The sequence below is a fragment of the Epinephelus fuscoguttatus genome, linkage group LG12 (assembly GCF_011397635.1).
Source record: "Epinephelus fuscoguttatus linkage group LG12, E.fuscoguttatus.final_Chr_v1".
In the NCBI taxonomy this organism is placed as follows: domain Eukaryota; kingdom Metazoa; phylum Chordata; class Actinopteri; order Perciformes; family Serranidae; genus Epinephelus; species Epinephelus fuscoguttatus.
Genome location: NC_064763.1, coordinates 10,501,130 through 10,528,118, shown reverse-complemented (window position 1 = coordinate 10,528,118; position 26,989 = coordinate 10,501,130). Strand labels below are relative to the sequence as shown.

The window sequence follows — 26,989 nt, the reverse complement described above, 5'->3', positions numbered from 1 at the left end:
TCATGGCATGAAACTGTACTGATAGGAAAACAGGAAGGCAATGAAATCTAATTGTTTGGATTTGGATAACTCTCCCCAACCAACAAGCCGTGAATAACACAGGAATAGTATTGCAAAAGCAGATGGAATGGTAAACAACAATAATGAATATTATTTTCCTTTCACGTGTGGAAAAAAACACAGAGATGAGTCCTTTTGGGGCTGGCGGAGATGGGGTCCTGAATGAATTCTGTAGGTAGGAACAACATTTTAACATACCCATCAGGCATCTCCACTCATGTGTGCGTGTTTGCACACCATCAACCAAACCGTACCACATTAGGTGTACGTATTAGTTCTTGCATGAGCAACAAAACACATCAATGCTCCTCCTGCACCACCCCTGTTGTCATCATCCATCATAATCTAGACCTGCCTTCCACTAGCTGTCAAAACTGCTCTGGACAATTCACTTAGACAGTGTCAGCTGAACTGTAATATTTTACCAGCCACTATAATGAGGACTGGCCTCCAGACTCACGGAAACAAACACATGGCTCCCCGCTCACGCCTTGGTGGTTGTATCCATGACTTTGCCACAGTCATTCCAATTTTCCTGTTGCTGGAGGCAATACTACTATCCTAGCATGGTCAGCCTTTGCCAGCTGGGAACCCAACCTGTCAGCCCGTGCAATATTGTCCTTTGTCTGAGCTCTAACATTATCTCTAACCTGAGGAAAGAATAATCCTTTTGTGGTTATCTCTAGCTTTCATTAGATAGGTTATACCTGTAGTCCAAGACACAAAAGTTACAACCAGGCCCGCAATAATTAAGTCTGTTGCTTTTGGGCAGCAACTGATGTTTATGTTTAATTTTTACCAGCTGTGACAACGTCGTGATGGCTGGTATTGTTTCCACCTTATGAGTCTGTGTGTGTGGGTGTGGGTGTGCATGATCAAGGCAAAATCTGGTCCAGGGTGACACCAACTGTAGCAGGGACTTCTACAGAAGCAGTTTTGAGTATTTTGCCAGGTGTTGATAGTATGTCTGTCTGTCTGGGGACAGTTTTTGTAAATGTGGTAGGGTCCCAATCATGAAAGATGCAGTCACAAAGCTCTACAGGTGTGTTGTTGATGTCAAAATGAAGGCTGAGTTCAAAGATGGGTGTATTCTGAGTAAGGAGGTCTGATGTAGGGAGGTAGGAAGTAGGCAAGGGGCCATGGGCCACCCCACTATAAGCCCCCAGCTCACAAAACTTTACAGATATGTAGTTGAGATCACAATGAAGGCTGAGCTCGAAGATGGGTGTGATTCAAACAAGGGGGCTAAAGGTAGAGGGTAGGAAAGTAGGGAAGAGGCTGTTGCCCTCGACTTTATGCCCCTGGCTGATATTTGATTTAAGTCGTGGGGTGCTGTATGGTGGCTGGAGTGATCCCATTGCGAGATGATCTCTTCTTAATTAATTTGTTTATTTGAGATGTGTTTAAAAAAAAAAAAAAAAAAACACGAAAAACGCCCACCACAAGGTCCAACAGCCATACATGACACTGTGAAATTGCTTATTTTGTCCGAAAAGTGGACAAAAACCCCAAACTATTCAATCTACAATACTAAACAAAGAAAGGCAGCAAAATCTCATTTTTGTCTCAAACCAGCAAATATTTGACATTTTAGCTAAAAATTAAAGACAAACAAATCGATTTTCAAACTCATCAGTAATTTTCTGTCAACTGACAAATCAGCACTGCTTTGCTCCTTCACTAAAGCCATCCCATAGAAATTTAAATCTCAATAACATCGTAATTTACCGTATAATAGGTGTATAACATTGCTGTATCCACTCAGGCATAAAGTAAGTTCTCCCATAACCGCGTATGTGGGAGTGCTGGTGTGTGTGTTTGTCAGCACGTCTGTGTGTCCTCGGTAAGTGCCACATCAACAACATTAACTTGGAGGACAAAGGAGGGCACGGAAACACAGCGAGCCACACACGTCAAGAAAGTAACAGAAAATAGATGGAGTAGCAACACACACTATTTTAATTATCCTCTTGTCTAACCTGCCCTCCAATTACAAATAGGGATGTATAATAATCCATCTATTGATGCATGAAAGACAGGACAATAACACAGAAGCTGAACACGAGCAGGATAAGAAGTGGTTTAAAAAATGAGCTCAGGGAGGCTCAAACTGAGGTTAAGCTAACTAAAATAAATGGAATATCTCTGTTCAAATTCAATAAGATACACCATCATTTTTTAATACTTAGGTGTGTACTTGCATATTGCTACGGACTATAAAATAGTTTAGAGGCAGTGTTTATCACCATCAGACGCTTCCAGATAAAATACATGATTACATTTATGATAGTGCAGTTAAACGATAAAGACACTGCAGTGAACGCTGTATTCCACTGAGAGATAGGCATAATGAATATGCTCTGGCTAATTTATGCCGGCTAATTTGTCTACATTTGGTAAATCTTTTTAAGATTGATTTTCTCAGCAAATACAAACTCAGCTCAACATTAAGTAAACAGCAGCGAGGAGGTCTGCTTTCATATTCTGCTACTTTAAATCCAACGTTCTGCGACAGTTCTCTTTCCATATAGTGTGTCATTTCAGGCAGACTTAATGTGTGGGGATTAACAGGCTGCGCTGCAGACACCTGCCATTTGTCTTCCTCCTGCTCATGAGAATGCTACTTTCACCTGAGTACCACATGATTTTGTGTTTTATTAGAAGTGGCACTATGAAAGATGCCCATATAAAACACAATGTAAAAACTGCCATATACTAAAATTAATAGGGTCTGGTGGGGAAAAAGGGGGAAAGTAAATAGCCAATTTTGCAAATAGCATTTTGGACACCACACACAGCCTCCCTCACACACACACACACACACACACACACACACACACACACACACACACACACACAATTTTGGAGGTCTCTAACAGGCATCCTATACTGTATACATTCAGCACCTTCTGCTGTGACAACAGCTTACAGAAAGCAAAAGTGCAGCATGAACGCATTCTCCTGCAGAAAGTGAGTGATTGAGAGCTAGCACATAATATCCACTGGTCAGACAAGCTCCAGACGCACTGAGGACAGTTTTGGGCTGACTGCAGCAATGGTTACATCTCAGTGCCCAAGTTCTCCTGTCAAAATTCTTGGTTTGCATTGTTTGTTTAGATACAAGTAGGGCTCCCCCCTGAAAGTATATGATTTGAATCACCAATTGGAGACCCCTCAGTCAACTGAGATTCTTCAAGGCGAGCAATTGTTTTTTGGAGGGTTGTCAGTGTGCAGTGTACTTCTGGGGACATTTTGGTCTCCAAAAGTAGGTGCAGAGTCAGCGCTCCTTGCTTTCACACTGCTCTATCGGGTAAAATCATTACACTAAATCAAGTCACTTTGTCTGCTTGGTGAAGATGACTGCAACTGGTAACGGCAGCTGCAGACCTGTACCAAGGGTGAGTCTGTGATGGCGAGTGAGATGAACGCAGCTGCCCAGAGGAAGAGAGGCATATTACTTCATACTGAACAATCAAATTCAATTTAACTGATAAAACTTCTGAGTTAGGTCCAGCTAGGTTATTATTTAAATAAAGACAATACCAGTACCCTTAAAGTAATACAGATATCAGTATAGTGCTTAATTTGATACCTTATTTCTTCGTCCTTAATCTATACCCATTCTGTGAGTGGAATTGTGTGTAGTACAGTCAAACTTTTTAACGTTTTAGTCTCCGTCAAATACTCCATAATTAACTCCACCACACCACAGACTGTGTGGGTTGCAGCTGCTTGTGGTGACTGGCTGCGAACCATAGAAACTGTCATTTTTTCCAGCTCTGGGTAAAAAAGGATTGAATGCAGGTATCGTTTGACAGGAGACATTTTGATATTACTTGGCACTGGGTTAGTACAGATACCCAGCCCTGGAAACCAGAATCCATGCCTGCGCATGCTCTTCCATCCAAACAATCTTTTCCTCCTGGCTCAGATTCAGTTGTCTGCAGGCCTACTTGCTGCATGTCCATGTGTCCAGTTAAATCATCAATAAAATTTCAACTGCTCATTCTGGTTTAAGACAACTATGGATTACCCCAGGACTATAAATTCACTCTGTTATCCTGGGTCTGATGACTGTTACACTGCGCCCGCAAATAGGGATGGGTATCTACTGTGATACTGACCTTATTAAGCAGATAGGTTACTGGCCACAATGTGACTGATTTACATTCAATATGGTTTCTTTGTCACTGTCAAGATATAATTTAGGGTTTCCACTATCAGTTACAGTCATTCAGTCGCAGCAGGCTGCCAACTCAGTTTTTACTACCACAGAAATCCCTGGCCACATCTTACCATCATCCGTCTGGTATATATACTACATATAAATGACTCCATGCAGTGAGGAATACAGTACAAATGTGTGTGTGTGTGGGGGGGGAGAGAATGTTGCTATCTGATCTGTACTCTGTATTGGCAAATATCCTGTGTTAGATTGGTGCATCCTTACTCATAACCTGCCTTTCCTGGATCTGGATCTACCCTCTTTAACTCCACATTGACAACTTTGTGTAGCCTCTGACTACAGATATGATCCGCCACAAAGACTGAGTGATTATATTTAATCATCGTCTCTTGACTGCTTAACTATTCCCTTCTTGTGTCAGTTGATATGCGAGTTCACACACACCCATCCGCATGTGAATACAAAGACATGCGGTGAGCGGTGAATGTTTGGGGCAGAAGAAGACAGCGGAAGACTTAGTGGTCCTTCTCCATCCCTGCAGGCAGTAAAGCAGGCTGCATGGCAGCCCTGTCTCCCAAGACAAGTTAATAAGATGGAGCAGTCCCCGGGGGCAACAGCCGGAGAGCATTATCACTTTGAAAGCAGCCAGAAAAACTGACACATACAAGGAAAGAACTCCCAAAAAGAAGCTATTAATTACCCCCTCTCACTAGCCACTGCTGCAGAAAAAGTTAATTTGACAATTTGGAAGACAGGGATTGTTTCAAAATAAGGGATTTTCCCTTCCACTTGGTCCAACGAATCTTCTGCAATTATTTTTTTGTGCGGCTCAACTTGTACGTACTTCTTAATTTGCATTTTCCCCCCCACTATATCTCTGTCTCTCCTTCTCACACATGTATGATGAGGCAACCCTCTCAAGTGTGAAACCACAAGGAGGTGTGGGGCAACACAGCACATATCAGCACGTGTGAACCACCCAAAGACCACTTCTACTGACATGTGGTGTGATGAATAAATCATGCTGCATAAAACCAAAGGGGAGAGAAGTTCCTCTCCTGAGGGCCCACATTCACTTAGAGCTGCTTGACTCAAAACACAAGTATCTCCCTGCCATCTAAATGAGCCACACATGGCCGTGCGGAAGCAAATAAGAGAAAAACTGTCACCTCACTGAAGAAACATTGATCATTACACAATTTGTTCCCTTTTATTACAGCCATTGTAATTAAAAATAATTGAGTAGTGGGGTGGGCAGGTGCTCCCATCAACAATTTTTTTTCACCAATTAGCACTACAATAATATTGCCCTGGATATTGCAGATGATATTATTAGCATTTTGATGGAACACAAGTGCCTGCATGCCTGCACGCCAGAGAACTGTTCTCAAGTGGAATCTTTCACTGAGATCCACCAGGGGAAGAGTCACTTCTGGTTCGACAAAAACAGGCTCAGAGACAAGAGAGAGAAGGCGTTATATTACAGCACTGCATAAAGTGTTGTGAAGAGCCCTGTTAAAGATTCAAAGAAAGACCACCAGCGCTGCATGCAGAGCAGAACTAGGCCAGTTTCAGCTGACCACAAGTGTAATCCACATCAGATACCATAAAAAAGATACATTAAATTGGATTTTTAAGCTGAGCAGTTATGGTCACAACATTTACCAAAAAAAAAAAAAAAAAAAAAAAAAAAAAAGTGGGGAGCTGAACATAAATAAATTCGCTCCACACAAATCTGTATTTTAACATCAGGGGTAAGACCTGTATGTTCTCATATAGCCAGCTCGTCTGTTGTCAGAGGCCTAACAAATTGGTTCTCTGGCCACTTGGGAGCATGTGTGCAGCGTGTGATGCTTTACCCCGCACAGAAGAATCAGAATCAAATTTGAAGCATTGAATTTCTGTGATACATCTCACCAATTTCCTCTAAAGCATCCAAGCTGGATCTGAGCGTCTCTCTGTGACAAGGATTATCTCACGAATGCCAGAGGGGAAAGATAACTGACAATTATTCTGGGTTAAAATGACTTTTTTTCCTATGCTTGCTGGCTATGCAAAGTGAGCGCAGATGCTAATTTGCAGTCTTGACCAGTGGTATCTAAGCTCCATGACATTATAAAGGACCTCACATAATGATTGGGCTGTTATTAGTCATTCTGTAAGTTGAAATATCAACGTTTTCAGACAATACAGAACTAGTTCAGAGGTGATCTATGAAATGTATGCGTTCTGTGAATGGGTAATCCTACTGGTGTCCCTTTTTTTTTGTTGGTCAGCTACTCATGCCTAGCATGCATTCTTGCTTTCAATTAAACATGGCTTAATGATAAAAATATCACCCTTCTAAGTCTGATACATAAAATCAATTGAGCGGGACACGGAGCAAAAGAAGATGATGATTTACAAAAGGCCATCTGTCAGTACTAGTTTATGCATGTGACCATGATTATTTACAGTAAGACTAGTCTGATGTTAAGGGCTTGATATCTTCACAGGACACACACAGACAAACATACTTCACTCTACTGATTTGTGTTATTTTGTGCCATTTTTAAATGAGCGGTATGTAGAATTCAGTGGCATCTAACCATGTGCCTAGCGTGAACTTCGGGTTAGGATTCCTGCTGTGCTCAGTGTTCAGGAGGTTTTTACCGGGAGCTGAATTATCAGCACGCCTCTCTTCCTTGCTGATTTAAACCGGTAAAAACACTGAACAAAGCAGTTTAATGTCAATCGGTGTTTTTTTGACACTGTTCGGCTTGTTGTAGAGGAGCCGCTAGCCCAGCACCTGCTAATGTGTGCTCACAATTTTCCTCTGATAACTAAAGATCCAGACGTTCAGGAGGTTTTCACTGGAAGCTGAATTATCTGCAGGGGTGACTTCCTCTCCAAAATAAATGGATCCGGTGATTTAGACAGGTAAAATGCTGAATAAAGCAGTTTTCATGTTAAATGTCAGTGTTTTTCGGGTGCTATTTGGCCTGTTCAGAGGCGCTGCTAAATACGGTCGCCAATACAAAAATGTGAAAACATGAATGGCCCTATCAAGAGCCAGCATTTGGTTTGTCCATTTTGGGCTACCATAGAAACATGGGCCTGCAACATGGCGGACTCCATGAACTATGACCCACTCCCTATGTAGACAGATAGTAAACAGCTCATTCTAAGGTAACAAAAAAAACCCCACGACTCTTAGTTTTGGGTGGTGATACACAAAAGAAAACAAACTTATTACATTAAATTCCATTTCTGCCAATATATCCCCCTAAATCCCACACACTTTAATTTTCTGATTTAGCAAAAATACATCACCCGACATTCATGCCAATATGGCGTTTCACAATTGCACAGATTCACCTGTGTGAAGAGGTAGACAGAGAAAGGGAGAGAGAAAAGGGGAGAAATGAAGCGGGGGAGTGTCAGAGACAAAGACAGAGAGACGGACACAGAGAGGGAGACTGAGACAGAGAGATCAGAGAGCTGGGGACAGAAGAACAGCGAACGATAAATGAATTCCCAAGAGAAAAGGAGGGACACGGAGAAATTACAGAACAAAAGGAGAAGACAGAAATGACATTTCTTAAGGGACTGCTGTGTGGCATTTGTAGGAAGAAAAATGAAATGTGAGGACCAGAGAGAGATGGAAGGCGGGAGAGGGCACGGGGAGAATGGAATGAGTAAGAGCGAGAAACAAAAGAGAAAGTGTGTGAGAGGTAAGACTAATTTATGAGAAATGAGGCAGGAGTCGGTGAGGCTGGCTGCTGCTGTCTGATGGATTGGGTGGGGGTGGGGGTGGAGGTGGGAGTGGGGTTTTTGCAGGTTGGTGGACAGAGAAGAACCTGTGATATGGATCCTTTGAGGCGGCATTTCAAGAAAAAGTGAACTCTCCAGAAATGGGACATGAAAATAAAACAAAAAAAAAACAAAAAAACATCACTTCACTTTGGAAGAGAATTTCCCTGGCAGGTAGGCAGAGCAGACAGAGGCAAAGGTGAGAAAGAGACTGGGTAGGAAACAAAGAGAGAGAAGCACAAGGGAATCAGCAAAAAGGGGGAAAAAAAATGTGTGAAGTGACAGAGGCGAGAAAGAGTTAGCGAGGAAAAGATGACGGAGATAAAGTGAGATGAGAGACAGCTGCCTTTGATGCAACTGCTCTTCAACTGTGGCAGTTTGGAAAGAGGGGTGCGCACGTGTGGATGTATGTCCGCGTGCATATGCACATGCATGCGCGTGTGCAACCCTCTGAGTGTACGCAAGTATCTGTTATAATGAAGTTCACATAAGCGTGAAAGGCGGGATTGATGATAAGGCAGCTGCTCATTTGTAGTGCGTAAGGAGTCGGTTCCCACATGCTCCAAGTACACAAACACAGAGAGACACAATCGCTCACACACAGGCAGACGGAAAAGCTGCCTCTGGAGGTATCGAGAAACACTCGGGGCCTACAAAATATTCAAGGCTCTCCTCTAGACAGAATCCCCTCCCAAAGCTTGCTGACAGAGGAGTGCAGTGAACCTCCTCTTTCAAACAGCGCACCGTCTTTATTCGCCCTAGTCTTACAGCATGCTCGTACTGTATCAAAGCCAGGACACACGCCGCTGTGTGAAGTGCCATCAATGTACACAGCGACGCACACCTTCTCCTCCCTCACACACGCCCGCGTTCTCTTTATGTCTCTCTTTCTATCTTTCTCGCACACACAACTTTGAGAGAACAGAGCGGGGAGCAGAGAGGGGCTGGCAGCAGCGATGAAAGACAGTGATGAAGGTGCAGCGGTAAAACACACTGTAGACGTCATCTATCTACTGATGGAGGGAACACATCACACAGACACGCTGTCTTTTAAGTTCAGTCTCTCTCAGCATGAGCCCAATAAAGATCAGGCCCAAAAGCACACATTTACAAGACCATGTGGTTCATACATGAATAAACACAAATACATACAAACAACACATAGTAACTAGGGCTGCAAAGGTTGTTTGTTTATGCCGAAACACCATGGTTCAGAGGGTCACAGTTTGGTCACACAGCCACATGTAGAATATATGGTATGTGGCCTGATACATGTAATGCAGAACCAAATCTCTTGGGTCAGAATTCAGCCCAGAAACTTTTAGCTGTACACCGTTAGCAACATAAGCTGAGGCTAGCACAACGAGTAAAGTAGCATACGAGTCAGTCACTCTATGGCCGGCTTCTGGCAACTGAGAAAGAGTTGTGTATAATGGCCAAAATACATTGAAGCATGAACACAGCGTAACACTTCTGCTGCTTCATGCCTGCAGCAGAGTGCGTTCAGTATAATCAACAAAAGCTTATACTTAGACAACAGAAGCCACACACGACTACGTGTCCCTCCAGCAGGTAAAAACTACAAAGAACTGTGTAGTAAATGAGTAGAATCTGTTTAAGATGATAAATAAAAAGCTCATTGTAACAGAGGCAATGCAATGCAACAGCGACCTGTTTACACTGAACATTAAAATAAGTTAAACAAATCAATGTATCCTGAAGTCAACACGATCCAGTTTATTTTTTTCTGTGCGAGTAAAAATAGCCTATGCTTCGAAACCCTATATTACCAACTGCATTATCACTTGGCGAGTCAGTATGCACATAGTGAAACTGGCAGCAACCACACGCTACAAAGATAGAGACTGTGTAGCAGGTAAAAAAAAAAACAACACTCCACCCACACGACGCGTCACATTCATGCCCCATCTACTTGCTTCACTATTGTAAGGTTTGTGAATGGAAACATACTGAACTGCTAAGGCACACTTGACGTCATCACCCAGATGTTCCAATCACCAGGATGAGGGTAAAACAATTTGGAGTCCAACTCATTATCCCCTCTGCTACAAACTGCGTTTAGACGCAAAAGCGAAGCAGGCTGAAACATAAAATGAATAAACTGGCATTTTCATTGGTTTATAGCCAAGATGTAGCACTCCTCCAAATGCACAAGTTTTTTTAAATTATTCTATAAAGTATCTCAAATTCCATAGCATGGCAAGAGTTGCTTTTCAGTATTAAGGCCTATTGCTGCCTATTGCTTTTTGGGACGGTGTGTGTTCAGTGTGTGTGCACAGTGTTCAACAGAAGTGTTTGAAATATTTCTTGTTTTAATCATAAGAATAGTTTACCAATGTTGCCTGTGGACGAAAAGGTCTTAGTCCCCAGCAGGAGGTTTTTGTCTGTCTTTGACACTTGCACTAATGCCTTTTCAAAATAAATCACAAGAAATGTATCCTAACGCTTTTCTGCCTTTTCCCGCTGTGCTGAACCTGCACCGAACCATGACTCCTAAACCAAACCGAACCGTGACTTCTGTAGACTGTTGCACCCCTTATAGTAACCCTTTCTCTCCAATTACACAGCCAATTCCATGGAGGCAAATTGCAAACAAAGGCAACTGAGCAAAGGGTTTATTAATCATATCATCATCCCACAAGCATTACTATGTAACCTCATGAACTATTGATGGGCTGCCGTGTCAAGGGTCTCTTACAGCTGTGCAGTTTTGCTGGGGAGAACTGCATTAGCCAAAAAAATAAGCCAAATGATGTCAGGTGTCGGCCCTAACCCCTGTAATTTCACAAATTCAGATTTATTGCAGATCGTTATGCATTATGCCCCTGCGTATCTACAGAGATGTGCTGTTTGCCTGTTTGTTTCAGTATAAATGTGTGTAGTAGCCAATGTCATATAAAGAGGGTGGCTGGCTGAGGGCCTGTTCTCTGTGGGACTCTACAGTGGGGCAAGCGGCATATTACAGGGAATGGGCCCCTAGGCAGCCACCCGTTTTATATCGCATTGTACTACACACACATGCATGCACACACCGGCACACACTCAAACACACAGACACACGCTCCCTTGCATAAATAAAAACACAGCACACCTACACAGAAGCGCACAGTTAAACACAGAAAGACCGACTTGGAACCTGTCAAGTGCGAACAAACTGATGACAAGACGGCGACAGATGGATTCACTGAGGAGAGACGAGCTACGCATTCAACTCAATTAGCAACGTGCTGCTGCATGACGCCGATGGGATATGGAATCTTACCATGACTGGCAACCTGTCAATCGAGCAACAGAGCCGCAAAACAAGCATCATGCAAGACGCAATGAATTAAATTTAATAAACCAATAAATAAATTAATTTATGAATAAATGGTATAAACCCATGGAGTGGCAGCTCTGCATCGAAAAACAGGGCATAATGTGACCAGGGAGCCTAAATATCCCCAGGCGCACACACACAAAGAATAAACTGGCAGCGGGGAAAGAAGAGGAGGAGGAGGAGGAGGAGGAGGCAGTGGGGAGAGACAGAAAGGAGAGAGAAGAGAAAGAACAATGGCTGCTCCCCTCTTTCTCTCTTGCTCACTCTCTCTTCACGAGCTCTGTTCATACATTATCCTGCCATGGTACCTAATGAGCCAGGCATCTCCACCCTGACACTTACGCTTGGCTAGGCAACCCTTATTACAGTGTGGAGGCTCTCTCTCTCCCTGTCTCACACACACACACACACACACACACACACACACACACACACACACACATACAAAACACTTAGAACTGACCATCACAGGTCATCACAGCCGCTGTGTAATGGGGTTGCATAAAAACATTGCTTGTCACTTGTGATGTAAAGGAGCTCGCCATATTCAAATGCATCTTTATTGTCTGTCAGAATACATCATCATATAATGGTTTAAGTGTGTTTGTGTGTCAGTTGCAGAGATGTCAAGTTCCTAGTTTTTACGAATACATGAGGCAGCCTGAAGGCTGCTGGTGAATATGGGGACAGACACAATGTGCCCCTTCTGAGTCCTTGGTTATTACCCATGCTTCATTGTTTATGACGGCAAACAAAATTGCTCTTTTTAGTCTATCTTGTCTGGCAACATACCAGTCAGTGCCAGGATGCACCCTGCAGTGCTATGATTGTTTTGGCTGCTTCTGTATAAAAAGCCCTTCCACTTCAAAAAGAACCTCCCACAACTGTTTAAGTGGTAAAGCAGCAGGGCTGTGGGAGGCCAATCAGCTGCAAGTACAGTAGGGGCTACACGGTAAAAGTTGGTCAAACAAACATCAAACGCTACGACAGCATGCCAGTATAGAGTGGAGGCGGGAGGAGGATTGCTTTGAACTGGGGGATGACTGGCAAGTTGGTTAGAGCCCCACTCCAGTGTATTTTGGCATTTTAATGATAATTCATATTTTCTGAGTCATTTCCTGACAAAGTTGATTAGCCACAGTGATGGCAAAATAGTTTTTGATAAATAACAATTTTGTGCTCAACGTTTAAAAGGGAAGACTGTTGCTAAAATGGGGAGATGACGTATATAGATGCAACAGGCCATATGTCATCTCCAAGCTTGCACAGGTGTACTGTTATACCTCTGCGTCTGAGCAGCAAACCGATAAACCTTGTCATGAGCTAGCACGTCATGTCATGAGCACAAACCAACACTGAGCCATGACTCTGAGTAACTTGTTCATGAGCACCAAGCGGCAACCTCCAGAGATGAAAAATTATGCAACGTAGAAATGCCAAAAACTGCAGTTCCTTGAATGACCACTTGAGGCTGACTCTAAAAGTAAGTCAATCGCTGTATACCCCCATTTTAAAATGACCGAATTTACAGCAGCAATTGATACCTCGAGAGATATTCCAGTTGGTTGCGATCTACAACTGCTGGATGCCACTGAATCCTCCACACCAGAACTTTACAATTATACATAATTAAGGGCTTGGTCACCCTGAGTGACAGGCTGTCTTCTAAGCATATGAATCAGGACAACCCCTCACTCCCCATTAGCTCTACCCACCTGTCCAAATATAGTCACTTCTGGACCCAAAAATCCAAGATGGCGTCAGCCAAAACGGCAAACTCAAGGCTTCAAAATGGTAGTCTACAAACCAATAGGTGACACCACGGTGGCAATATCCATTATTTTTTATATATTCTATGATGAGCATTCACCCGCAGAGTGAGAGCTGCTGCTCAGCGACACTCCTCTTCAGTAAGCTAATGCAGCAGCACAAAGCACACCCACTGAGCCAATGAACAATACTGATTCAAACTGAAATCGCAAAATGTACCTTTGTGATGAATATTTTGCTTGTGTTTACATGATCGTGGTATGTAAGAGTTGTAAATCATTTTTTTTATTATTAAATAAAGCTAAGAGAGCTTGTGGAAAATTGGAAGTCTCTCCAAATTCAGCAGCTGGCTCAAGTGTAAATGGTCTGATGACCCTCAGTTCACTGTGGTCTTTGTCTCCAGAGGTGGAGAAAAATCCTTCACCTCATACATTGTATATATTAAGTGACTGCTATCAACATCCATGCTAATATCCATGCTATCGCTATCTTTGCTGATGAAGCTGACCTTGACACATATGCCAGAAAGGCAATCTGGTTGCCATTGCAATGGACTATATATGACCATCAACAACACCGCCATTCTCTGTTTGAGAAAAAATTTTTAAGGGGAAAACAGGAAGTAACCCTGGCTGTAGTGAGACTATAAACCCTTAGAATGACATAAGACACTCAGTTTGACCCTCAGAGCACAAAGAATCTAAAAAAAAGTGTGAAAGAAACCAGAGATTGTTCTTTGATTGTTCCTTTTAATCTAAGATTAGATGCCTGGACTGGAGGTGATGTAATCTAATTCAATCTTTCTGTGAGAAGTGATTGCTGCGGCTCAGCAGCTGATTGTGATATACAGCCCTGTGAGGTGGTGTATTTCTGACCACCATTACACTTAGACGGACAGTAAAAACACTAACTTCAAAGCAGTTGGGCTGAGACTTGATAGTTTTATGTTGTCCTCTTTAATCGGAACTTGATAGCTTATATTGAAGTTATGTTGAAGCTGCGTCCCTGAAAAAACAATGCATGTATGATGCTATCATACTAAAACTCAAAGACATATCGCTGAAAAAAACAGCCTCAACTGTGTTTTCTTAAAACGGAGCAGGAGGAATAATTGATTTTTTGTGACTGGGTTTAAATGACATCTATGAATGTAAATTAATCTCCTTTGTCTCTTAAAGTCTATTAATCAGAGGCTATTCATCAGAGCACAGTGCAGAGATATATTGTAGGCATATTATGATTTATGTATATCAGCATCAGGAACAGTTAACAAAAACTGTTTCATGTTATACAGCTGTTGAAAATTCTGATGTAAATCTATCTATAAACTGTAAGCCAACTTTTTTACTGCAGTTTTTACATTTTTAATTTACTTTTCACCTAAACAAGAGTACGGATATTTCTCTTATTAAATGAAGTATATTCCAACAAAAACTGCATCACAACCACTTTAACATATCTATAAATTCAGTAGCAACCAGTCTTGAAATTTACTCTTCCCAAGTGTAAACTGTGTGTAGCACAGATGTTTCTGCGGTGCATCTGTGGGCGTGGAGGCTATCAAAAACATGTCCTTGTGATCAGCATGTTTTAAAAATCTGACAAAGACAAGAAGCGACATATTTTACTAACGCTGCACAGCAGACACTTAGATAATTCCCTCATGTGCTGCGCTCAGCTGTAAGACGCCTGGGTAGGCACCAATCAGGCTGTAAAAATACAGGGGACAATGCAGAGGGAAGCTTCCCCTGTCTGTCTCCGTAACACTCTCATGCACATTAGCTGCAAAAACAATATTCCTGCAGTTATATGAACCTCTTCCTATGTCATTGTTAAACCTCTTGACTTTGACACTTTGTAACAGCTGCATATTATCCAGATTAAGGTGAGCTTGTCTGTACATTCAAACAAACTCACGCACCTATGTGTGTCTCACACAAGCGATGTGTGTGCATTGTGTCTGAGCATGTGTGCGTACTTGTGTGTGAGTGGATGTAAACTCAGTATTCCAGGTCACGGTGGCTGCAATCTCACAGGAGGTTTAACCTTGGCAAATCCACTATTAGGTGTTCTGAGAATGATGATGTGAGCAGTAGATCCTCCCTGATGGTTTCACTTTCTAAGAGCATCCAGCAGGTCACAAATAGAGAAGCTGTGGGGGTATTACAAGGTCAAAGGTTGGCTAACTCTCAATATGATGACAATTCCAAGCTGGCATTTTCATTTCCTGAAGAGACTGATTCCCCATGGCAGCAGCTGAGGCCAAAGATGTTTGCTTATTTTTGTTCAAATAAGTTCTTCTCTGCTTTTAAGAGAGAATAGATACTGCAAATATGCAGTGCGGACTCGCTATGTGCATAACAAACTTTACATTCACATACTGTATACTGCATATCCAAGAAAAATTCTAATCAATATGGCTTTCAAATGCATACACACACGCAAATCAGACCCTGCCTATCATACACAAATGTGCCTTTCTGCACATTTTCTTTTTGTCCCTTTCATTTTGTCCTTCAAACGTCTTCAGAGGTGCGGCCATGCAGCCAACCAGTGGGAGTAGCTGATGTTTTTAATGGCACATGGTTTGTCTCCTGGTGGTGAGATAAACATGGGGAAGAGATTAAAACCCCAGGCTTTCTTCCACAATCTCCTGCCTTCATCCTCCTTCCCCTTGCAGTGTCCATGCAGGGCCGGCACAGCAGACTCTAATTCAAAACGAAACCCGTCCGGTCTATGAGGCACGCGAGAGCCTAAAAACACACACGACTACAGCAACATTCGTAGAGGGGCAGATGTCAGCAGGGGCAGGAGAGAACAGACAGGTGACAAGAAGAGGAGGATTCTCTTCTGTTTAATCACCTACCTGTCAAGCATTGGGCTCACCGCACAACACTAGCAGGAATGTGCACAGCTACGACTGTAACGCTGGTGTTGATTTTGAGGTGAGTCTGTCGGGGTCACTGATGTCGGGATGCAGATCACAACAAACACCCTGAAGAGGAAAAAAGCAGGGCCAGAGGCCAGGCTCTCCGCTTCACGCTACGCCTCCCTAGTGAGGCGCAGGTTGGCCACAAAGCTGGCTCGTCTAAGAGCTGATGAGCTGGAGCAGTTATTAAGAGTGGCTAAACATATCATTTCCTTTGTCACTGTGATTAGGCCAAGGCGAGGGGGCCCTCAGGTGGAGGTAGACCCAGAGTGTATGATTAGCTCTGCCATTTAAATGACATTCACACTAATCGCTAATATCAGGTCTGTCAGGGTGAGAGAATACAATAAGGGAATATGTCAGCTCACATTGGAAAACTGAAGCAATGCAAGAAAAAAAAAGGTGCGGGAATATCTGATTCCACTTGATGTGAATGCTGTGTCAATCAGTTAAGTCAGGCGGATTGTTTTACTCTGCATCAGTGCTGCTGTACAGTAGTCACAGAGCACAGAGGAGCTGAGATCTGTAAACACTGCAGCTCCTGTGGAACCAATGGGGGATTCAGTTGTTTAAAAAGGGATTGGCAGTGAGGGGAAATTAACCATCAAAGAAGAGCTGGCCCTTGGAAAAGTGCTGGTGAAGTTCTGCTCAAATAGGTTTTTTATCCTCTTGTAAAAACAGCACCGGCCATTTGCTTACAGAGCTATTTGGATGAGAAATTAAAGAATTGGTTAACTTTTCTTCTGCTGGTGGAAATTCATCTCTGAAGTCGCGCCATCTTTAAAACTCAAATGACCCTGCTCCCTCTCTTGCCTGAACAAAAGAAGGCATTATCAAACCTCACTCTCAGCAGTGCTAGATCCATTTGGTAAACAGCCTGTGTCCTACAGTAGTAATCAGAGGGTATTTTTGAGGGATTTGCAGGCTGGCCAGGAGGCATCCGCTGGAGTGATCTCTAATTGCTAGAAGCGGAGGCCTAGACTGCCTGGCGCTCTTTTGAAGCCATCGGCAGCAGCTTCCAGCCAGAGGAGCCAGCAGGGGGAGGCTTCCCACTGAGGCACTCCTTTTTCTTTATTTCCTTCTCTTTCTCTCCCTCACCATGCCGTCATTCTACTTTTCATGCTTTTTCTTGTGCTCGGTCCCCCTTCTTTCCATTCTCTTCTTCTCCTTCCCATTTCTTCCCCGACTGTACTTGTTCCCTTTCTCCGCTCCCTTTCCTCCCCCATCTCCCCTCCTCTCCTACTCAGTCAATGAGCCAGCAATCACTTTGCAGACAGACATCCTCTGCTCAGTCGGCCATGTTCAATCCCTAGCACCGGTGGCTGATGAGGCATTGTGGTGACGTCAAACACCGGGGCTTTTCAGGGAGCAACAGTTAACCTGTGGAGGCGCAGCTCTGCTTCCCAGGTTACAGGACTCATACTGGCAGTCTTTGTATAAAATAATGAATGTAATATGCCAAAGAGATGAAAGATAATGAGGCCAATTATTTTTTTCTTCTCACCCAGCGAGGCAGGAGAGGGGAATTTATGTCAAATAGTTGCTGTATAATGACACCTAATACCTCTCAAGCCTTTGTTGCTGTATGAGCTTGTGTATCCTGGGGCAAAGACTTTTGCTCTATAGTTTTTTAAAAATTGTGACAAACACACGAAACAGCACAACCACTAAATAATAATATGATATTGTTAGAAAGTTGGAGTGCATATTCATAGGCTTGGGAATGTTGTTTGCATTGCTTACAGGGGCTGTAAAATTCATCTATGAAATGAACAAAGACACATGGATTGAAAAAAAAAAAAAAGCTGCACGCCATCATCCACACACACAGTCTCACAGAGACACAACCAGTTTTTGGTTGTTTGGAAGGCAGCTCGCTCAGTGTGACATTGACTCCTCAGTGCCAATTCCACACTGGGAGCTGCACTTGCTAGCTTTGCTGCCAATCCAGGTAAAGAGATTACAGACACACACAATGCAGTCTTCTGTTCGTCTGCCAAGAAGAAAACCAGCCCTTTAAGCCCATAGGAAAAAAACGGCTATACACAAATTCACACAGCCTCGGCCCCGTCCTCGCACAAAAAAACCAAGAATCCCCTTCTTCTCCAGGAACACGGCTTCTAATATGGGCCTCGCTCATTTGGCTCTCTCACACAAAGCAGCCTTGTGACTAAAACAATTCAGCCTTCACTTCTTTATCCCGGTCCCCAACACTGTTGCGCATTACTATTACTTGCATCATTCAAATAAAGAAGGAATTTGGCTTACGATCAGTCACACAGTCATTATAAAGCTACACTAATGGGTGCTGTCTGCTTACAAACTATTGTAAAACAATATGAAAGAAAGTTACACTGGGATTTCATCATCTTTCTTAATGGTGTAATTAAAAAGGTGGAGGAGAACGCAAGTGTCACCCGAAATAGATATAGGTGCCACCTTCAATATTTTAACTCACAGTAATTAGCTAAAAACTTGTTAGAAGCTAAATACTTGATGGAAACTGCAGGGATGACACTGATTTATAGCAGTACAGATTTTTGCAGAGCATGAATCAAACAATCACTGTGGCACACAGTTTTGACCCAATTAATCAGCTACTTCTAATCGTAAGAGTGTAATTCAGCTTTGGGATTGCAATGCACTAATTTGCACTGTATGTACTTATCTTTTTTGGATTTGTGTGGATGACACGTGATGCCAAGAAGCCGCTTGTGAATGATCAAATCAGAGGGAGTGTGTATCTATACTTTACATTTCCTCTTGAAAAATTCCTGTGTGGATTATGTGTGTGAAATTATGCTACAGATAGATGTGTTGATGAAGAGAGTGGTAATGTGGTGGAGAAGGAGGGCTAATTATGGTGTGGCGGAGTAGCACTTAATGAAGGATGCAAGTAGCAAGACAAAGAATTCATCTATCATCTACTGTACCTTTAAGTTACAAATTAAGCCCTGATTCTTTGGCGGGTAACGATGGTTGCCATTCTGACACTCTTTCATCATAGTCTCCATCCCCTCCTCTAAGAGATGCCATTTGTCTCACCTCAGAAGCACTCTGCTTGGCACTACCAATTGTGTTTGACAGTAAAATCACATTTTGGATCATAAATCAATTGTCAGCGTGCAGGACGGCAACAGATGACAGAATGATTTTGACTCAGGGCTATTCCAAAAGCTTTTATTTCCCACCTGTGGAGCTCGTCCTGTCATCCAGGGGTGGCATGTGGAGTCGTGTTGAGGGCGACGGGAACGACGACTGGTATGTATGGTCCATGACTGATGTGTTCATGGCCTTGTGTCAGGACGTGGCCGGGGTTTTTGAGCACACACATTGTAAAGTGGACCTCCTGCATTGTTGGCTGGACAGCAGAGGTGAGGTCAGCCCTATAGGCGCAAAACTGAGAGAGTGAGTGAGTGAGTGAGTGAAGTTACATCATTGGCTGGAGTGACTGATGACATGAGTGGTGGTGTTTCCCCACTGGCTGCTGCTCTTCCATAATGAACAGGCACTGACAGAACGGTGGACGTTGTCAGTCCTCAGTCTTGTATTACTGAATTCTTCATTGTCTGTAACTAGTTTAGCATGAAAGTACAGTGGAATTAGCATGCTAGCTTGCTAACTAGCCGGCCGCTACATGACTAGAAATTAACAACTTAATGCTTCATCAGCACACTCTTGTCACAGCGTAGAAAAGCACATTGCTATCATCAGATGAGTAACAACTTTGCTCGGCTCATTTTCTATAACCACTGTAATGTTAACATCAACAGCATGGTGGAAGTAGCTAGCTAGTAACTGCAGGTGAAATGTTAATTTTGGATGGAGAAAAGCGAGGATCACCTCATCAATTTGTTTAATATATACAGCCGTGTCTGTATGACAGAAGCTTTAACATTATTTAAACGTTATTTACTATTACATGTGACAATGTTGAAACAGGTGCCGCCAGCATTTGAGGAGAAGGCAGAAGTAAGACACTAAAACTGAAGTGTACATACATGTTTAAATGTCAGAATGGGTGCAGACACAATGACAAAAGCCTCCTCTTAGTATTCTTATTTATAGGTAATCTTACAAACTATCATTATTGGCAAAACTTGGCTCCAATAGTGGCTGATGGCTTCGCCAGTCATATAAGGACGTACATCCCCAACCAGAGCTCAAGAGGGGAGGGTTGTGTTAAGTTGAGCAAAAAACGAGTCGATTAATGGTTACATCTCCAGAGGAAGCAGGTCCCTTCTGCTGTGTGACTGTGTCTAAGTGTACTGTTCACTGTTTAACGTGTATTTACCTGGGGTTTTGATTGGACCCATAGGCTGGGCCAGTTCTGGAAGCTAATGTCAAGGCAAACGAAAGTCCGTAATCGGGTGACTGATGGCCACTTGCGGTTTCAAATTAAAAGTCCGTGTTTAAAATTAAATCCCTAGGTTTTGACCTAGTGTTGTTGAATAAAGCACCCAGTATTAAAAGAATAACTAAAAAAATACAAATAAGCACACTCCTGATTTTCTCTTTTCTGTCACAAAATAAGTGTCAGGAGAGGAAGGGAACCTTGAAGGGAGGCGGTGTGATGGGGACACTGCAGTAGAACATGGAACAATAGGCGCCCTCTGGCATCAACCTCTGGACAGCCCAAGCTGCTCACCAAAGACACTGAACTCACCCACAATGAACTGCTGCAGAGGGAAGGGAGGCTTTAGAGAGTTCAATTTCCAACACAATTGGCTGTATTCTACTCCTTTAAATGCCAAGGAGATGGTGTGCAGCGTGCGCCTTTGTGAGGAGCTTTGCTTACAGCGAGTGTCCTCTAGCAGGAGAGACAGAGAGAGAAAGACGAGAGAAATGGAGAGATGGTGAAGACAGGCAGGGCGGTGGGGAGATGGTGTGGGGACAGAAATAGTGAGACTGTGTAAATGAAAAGGAAGAAAGGATAAGACTGAATGACTGGGCGAGATAGAGAGTAGGAAAAAAAAGAGTACAGAGAAAACGAGAAGGGTAGAGAATGTCTCCTCTGGCTGTCGTTTCGCCAGCCTCGCAGGGACCGTCTGAAGGACAATGCTGCTACTAGTGGAGTGTGACGTTTGTCCTCTATCCAATTCACCACAGCCCCAAAGAAAACACACTTACAATCAAGTGTCGATCATGCATCTCATACACAATAAACTCTTCCAAACAAAATACAATGCATTATAGTAATACACAATACAGCCGCTATGTTAAAAAAAAGCTTAATGGGAAAAATAAAAAGGCTCTGAGATAACATTCAAATGAGGTGATGTGAAGTCATTGTGTGCCACAGCAGGCCTAACAAGAGATCACATTTAACTGCTGAGAATTTTACCTCAGATACCCATTGCTTTCTTTTTTACTTTGCACACACCTCCATAATATACTCTTCTCTACATTGTATTTAATTTGCTCCTAGAAAGTATTATTTAACCTATCACAAGCTTATGTAAATATAAAAATGCGTACTGACCTCAAGGACATTTCTTTCTTCTTAGTTTGCGACAGCAAAAATATAGTCACGAAATGTCTTTTCACAACAAACACAAAAAAGCAGTGTGAATAAACCGCATGGAAATTAATTTTTTTTTTAACCCATCTAACTCTATGAGCCTATCCACACTGAATTCAAAACTTTCGTTTTCTGCCCTGCACCTGGACAGGTTGCCAGACTATCGCAGGGCTAACATATAGAGACAGACAACCATTCACGCTCACATTCACACCAAAGGACAATTTAGAGTCACCTAACCTGCATGTCTTTGGACTGTGGGAGGAAGCCGGAGTACCTGGAGAAAACCCACGCTGGCATGGGGAGGACATGCAAACTCCGCACAGAAGGGCTACCCCACCCTGGGTTCGAACCAGGAACCCTCTTGCTGTTAGGCAACAGCGCTAAGCACTGCATCACCGTGCCAAATAAAGATTATTAAGACAAATTAAAACTGACAAAAGAGGGGTAGACATTCTTTGCTGTCAAGGTAACGTAGGTCATACCCAGTCAATTCCACGTGCATTAGCTGACATTATGCTGCAGACATTATACGTATCAGAAATACATGTAGCCTAGTCGTTGTGAGAGGTATGTTATATAACTTGACCATCTAGGTATGTTATATAACTTGACCATCTAGGACCATCTAGCAATAATATCAAAACAATTATTATTATTATTAGAATTATTGCTGTTGTTGTTGTTGCCAATACCAGCAATGGAAGCATATTAGCTCACTGTCTTTCCTTGAGGAATCCACTGCCCCCTGGAGCCTTGGTATTATAAGATGACCATTATAAACTGACCATTAAGCCTGTATGTATCACAAACACATAGCCCCCATATGATAAACAAATCTGGACTCCGTTCAATCCAGCCATAAATGATGAAAACCGGTGCAATGAAGCTCAGCATTTATACTTGTTACAATAAGATGACGCCACCCACAGGAAATGCAACCACACTGTAACTTCTACTCAGTACACTCAGAATAACGAGCCCCCTCCAGTGTGTAGAGTTGAATGTGGGTATACTTTCGTAAAAACAATGATGATTGTGTGACACTGTGAAACTTGTATTTTCGGTGGAATGCACGGGACAAGAATATTTGTGTTGGACCTGGTGTAAAAGCTTTGTATGCAAAAAGTAGTCAACGAATAATCCATAGTTTAACGTTTTTTGTTTGGGTTCAGAGCAGATTTAAAATTTGGTTGAAATGGTAATGCAAATGTAAACTGGACACTACAGCTGTGTTGCAGTTATGACAGAATTCCAGATTAACAAGAAAAAGGGGAAAAATGGAATTAGTTGTTAGAAATATGTTCTTTCCTGCAGTGCTTTGCAAAGCATTGCAGACACTAAGTGAACTGTTCTTTGCAACTACGGAACAGGCACCGTGGTTTTTAGAAGAACTGCAGTGTGTAACATTTGGATGTTAAATAAAGAATGTGTTATTCTTATCTATTGCAGTGCAGCAGACAAATCCAGAATTATTTTTTCATGAATCAATCTGTAAGATAAAAATGAACACAGGTGGGGAATTGATTTGGACTGCGGGCTGCCAGATGCCCATTTCAGGATCTGTAGGCAGCGGTAAGGTGGGCCCAGGCACTGGTTTCACTGATAATATATTCAATGTCCTTTCCTTTGTGGTCACGGTGCAGCTGAGCCATTAATATTACACAATCACACCAATGGCACTGATCAATTATTCAATTTTTCTTATGGCTCTGTAATATTCTATGCAATTCATCTGGAGGACCTGTTGTGTTTTTAAGATGAAAGCAGCAAATATCCACTGTTTCAAATTCAAACTGGAACAAAATATCAAAATGCTAGTTAGAAGAAACAGCAACAGCAGAAAGCACTGCACCTGCCTCCTGCCTCAGTGTCACACTCAATATAAATACGTCCACTGTCATCAGAAAAATTGCCAAGGAGGCTGTTTCTCCATCATTGTCTTCATTTGAAGGGCATTTTGCTGCCCAAAGGCAAACGCCTAACACACTCCCCGAGCGTGGCGCCCATCCCCTTTCACAGAGGGGCTGGCGGTGCAGCAGACAGGAGAGGGAGAAATAAGAGAGAGAGAGAAAAAAGCCTTCGTCTCAAAGCAGACCTCACACTGGGTTCTGTCACTACAGATCAAAATCCCCTCAAAGCCATAGATCACTTCCACTACAGTTCACATGTTCCACACTTAGAAACTGTTTACCAGACTCAAAGAGTTCGTCTCCACAGCGTATACACACACACACACACACACACAGTGCACACACAGGATACAGTAGGAAAAGGCAGAGAGTTTGCACAAAAAACAATACAGCCTTCGATCTGTGCCAACTGCACTTAAACATTTATACAGGTTGAGGGAATGAGTCGCTCACAGCAAACAAATGTTTACATCTATATGGCAAAACAGCGCTCAGCCCAGTTCAGTGAGACGGTGCGGTGCCAGCTCTGCCTACAAGTGAGCTGACTGGTGTGACAAACAGAGAAGTGTCTGCTCCTTTCTCTCGTGGAAATACCTGTCAGTGCCTGTCGACTACTCACGCACACGAAATATATATACACATACACAGCTGGGGACAGTCTGTCTCCTAAAAGTTCCTTTAACGTACCTATGTGAGGATTCATAGCCAATAACAGCCGTCGCGCCGAGTTCTGGATAAGTGACAGCCCTGTATGGCGGTTAAGTCAGGCCTGTGAGCATGCAGCTTGGCTAAAATACACGCCGCTGCATTGTGGCGCAGAGGAGGAAACCTGTCTTTGGAAAGTCCTCTGTATGAGAGAGAAACGTCCCCTCATCCCAGATAAGGAGCCGATGAGAGATAGCGATAAAGTCAGTGCTTCTCCTGGGCCTTATCTGATGCTGTTATCTGACTGCACAGCACCCACCATCTCGCAATCTTTACACCCTTTAAGCACCTCTCTGAAACACTCACACCAGCATCATCACAGACACACACACACACACGCTCAAACATTCTAAACACCGTACCAGCTTATTGATTACTTTGACACGCTCCCATTGTTGAGCAGATGGTACACCTAATATCATGTAAGATTGGAACTGTTCTGTGTTATCTCATGGGGAAAGGACATAAAATGACTATTTTCTCACCTTTCAGAAAGACAGAGCAAAAAAATTTTTAAAAAAAGGGAGAAAGGAGAGCAGACGTTGTGCACTTACCTCTATGTCTGTTAGTAGTCTTATCAAACATAAGCATGGCATCATCAACCTGGAAGACATAAGAATAGCACTGACATTAGCTTAATCTTTTCAGCAAGTACCTCACGTCACCTTCTCTCCATTGAATCACATCTCATTCTTCTCACTGTAATTATTCTTAGAATATATATCCTCACTGCTTTACACTTATTTCTTTCTAAGCACCTCTCTCCTACATAATCACTCTGTGGTCACAGGATTATCGTCAGGTTACCGTTTCCCTTTATGACTGTAGCACCTAATTTTGATAATATAGGTATTTTAGCAGTGATTTTTACTCATTGTCTGCATTAGATGTGCCAAAGATGGGAGTTAAAAGTAGCAATAGGAGAGAAAATTAGCAATAATGACAAGCAGTGGGGAAAAACGAGAACTGTGTGGACAAAATGTTTATTTTGATGAACACCAATGTCCGGTCTTGGGAAGAGTGACAGATAGACACATTACACTAAGCGAGCGTTAGACAAATGGGATCCTTCCCTCATCTCACAGCCGCAGCGGCAGCAGCATCTACCATAATATCATCCCTCATCATGTCCAATAAAGCCACACACAGACAGACAGCATTTTTTTTCTCCACACATCCCTGAAAAACGGATCTCTAGACACACTGTGCTTTCTATAACTCTGAAGAAATGCTTAAAAAACAGAGTGAGGCATGCTCATTTAGCCTGTGATTTTGTCTTGGGAGAGGAAAAAAAACAAAAAGGAAAAAAAACAGAGGGGAAGACAGCAGCAGCAGACAGAAACAAAGAGGGAACACTCTGCACCATTCACTCTCTGGTTATGGTCTCTAGGTAAAGTGTAACGGTGTACTGAGGAGGCTTGATGCTATGTGGGAGGGGGTGGGGTGGGGGGGTGGGGGGATTGTGCGCACAAGCATGCGTCTGGGTTTTTTTTTTTTTTTTTTTTTTCACGGGAGGGTGACAAAGCTTCGGGAGGAGATGGGAAGAGACAAGAATAGGGGTCTCACTCAAGCCGAACTGTCTGATTGGATAAAGAGAAGTGCCTGGCAGCCAGGCAGACTAGCGCTGGCACACTGTTCATGCCACCCTCTTGCCACACATTTGGCACACAAGACGTTGGCACAGCTTGTAGGGCCCCGTTACTCACTGCACGGCTCACGGGCCACATGCGGCTCACAGGCACTTTATTTGCACCTCCCCAATATATTTACAAATTGCCAAATATAGCTCGTCGCATATATTCGAGGTATACTTAGATTTAACCTCTTCCAGTCCCCAAGGTTTGCAGTGGGTTGGTTTAAAGCTGGAGTGAAAACACTGGCGTCATCTGAAAGTAGAAGACCTAAGGCATGCATTGGTATCAACCATGTCAACCATGTCAACCATGCCAACATGCTAGCTCCATGCACTTTAGGGCAAAAACCATGCTGTTTTCCTCATGCAGTACAAATATGTTTTTTTCGCCTATTCTAAAAATGGTGTATTTGAATATTTCTGCATACCAGAGTCCCTAAACAGTCTTGGAATTGCACAAATTGGGTACAACTGAAAAGCTGAGACTCTTGTGAGTTCAGTGAGCTGAATGTTATTAATTTTTTTGAAGCCCCCTTAGTAGTCATTTCATTGCAGTGGGACCTTTTTTATATAAACATACATCAGTGTATAAAATGACCTCTTGTGACCTCTAAGATAATCACAGCCTCATGAAACCTTACAGTCACAAACCAAAGACATTGGGCATTCAGAGGACGTAAGGATTTCTTTGGTATATTGACAATAGGGGAGTTTTTCAGCAGTTTCCAGAACAGAAATGTCAAAAATATTAGATACAAAATCCCAGCATGGATTTCTCTACAGTGTTCATCAAGGTCTTGGAGTCTTAATGTGGTGTTATGGAGGGATTTTTGACTAATGGTATTAATTCTCAAGTGATGCAACAACTTGTCAGACATACTTGAGCATGGAAATGGCCATCATATGCATCGATCATAATGTTCTAAGCCCATATGCACTCTAAATTTTAAAAGATTGAATGGGCGCCAGGGCGGCACGGTGGTGTGGTGGTTAGCACTGTCGCCTCACAGCAAGAGGGTTGCCGGTTCAATCCCGGGCGTGGGAGCCCTTCTGTGCGGAGTTTGCATGTTCTCTCCGTGTCAGCGTGGGTTCTCTCCGGGCACTCCGGCTTCCTCCCACAGTCCAAAGACATGCAGATTG

The 26,989-nt window shown here is 42.9% G+C and overlaps 1 protein-coding gene across 12 annotated transcripts in view; it reads right to left on the bottom strand.

Annotated features, from left to right (window-relative positions):
- The window catches only part of LOC125898059 (RNA-binding protein Musashi homolog 2), a 302,500-nt gene that overhangs the window by 105,928 nt on the left and 169,583 nt on the right, over positions 1-26,989 (bottom strand). For all 12 annotated transcript variants that reach the window (XM_049591666.1, XM_049591667.1, XM_049591665.1 and 9 more), the window contains one exon: positions 24,771-24,819. In XM_049591666.1, coding sequence (XP_049447623.1) covers positions 24,771-24,819 — 49 coding nt within the window. The remainder of the gene's footprint in view (positions 1-24,770; positions 24,820-26,989) is intronic.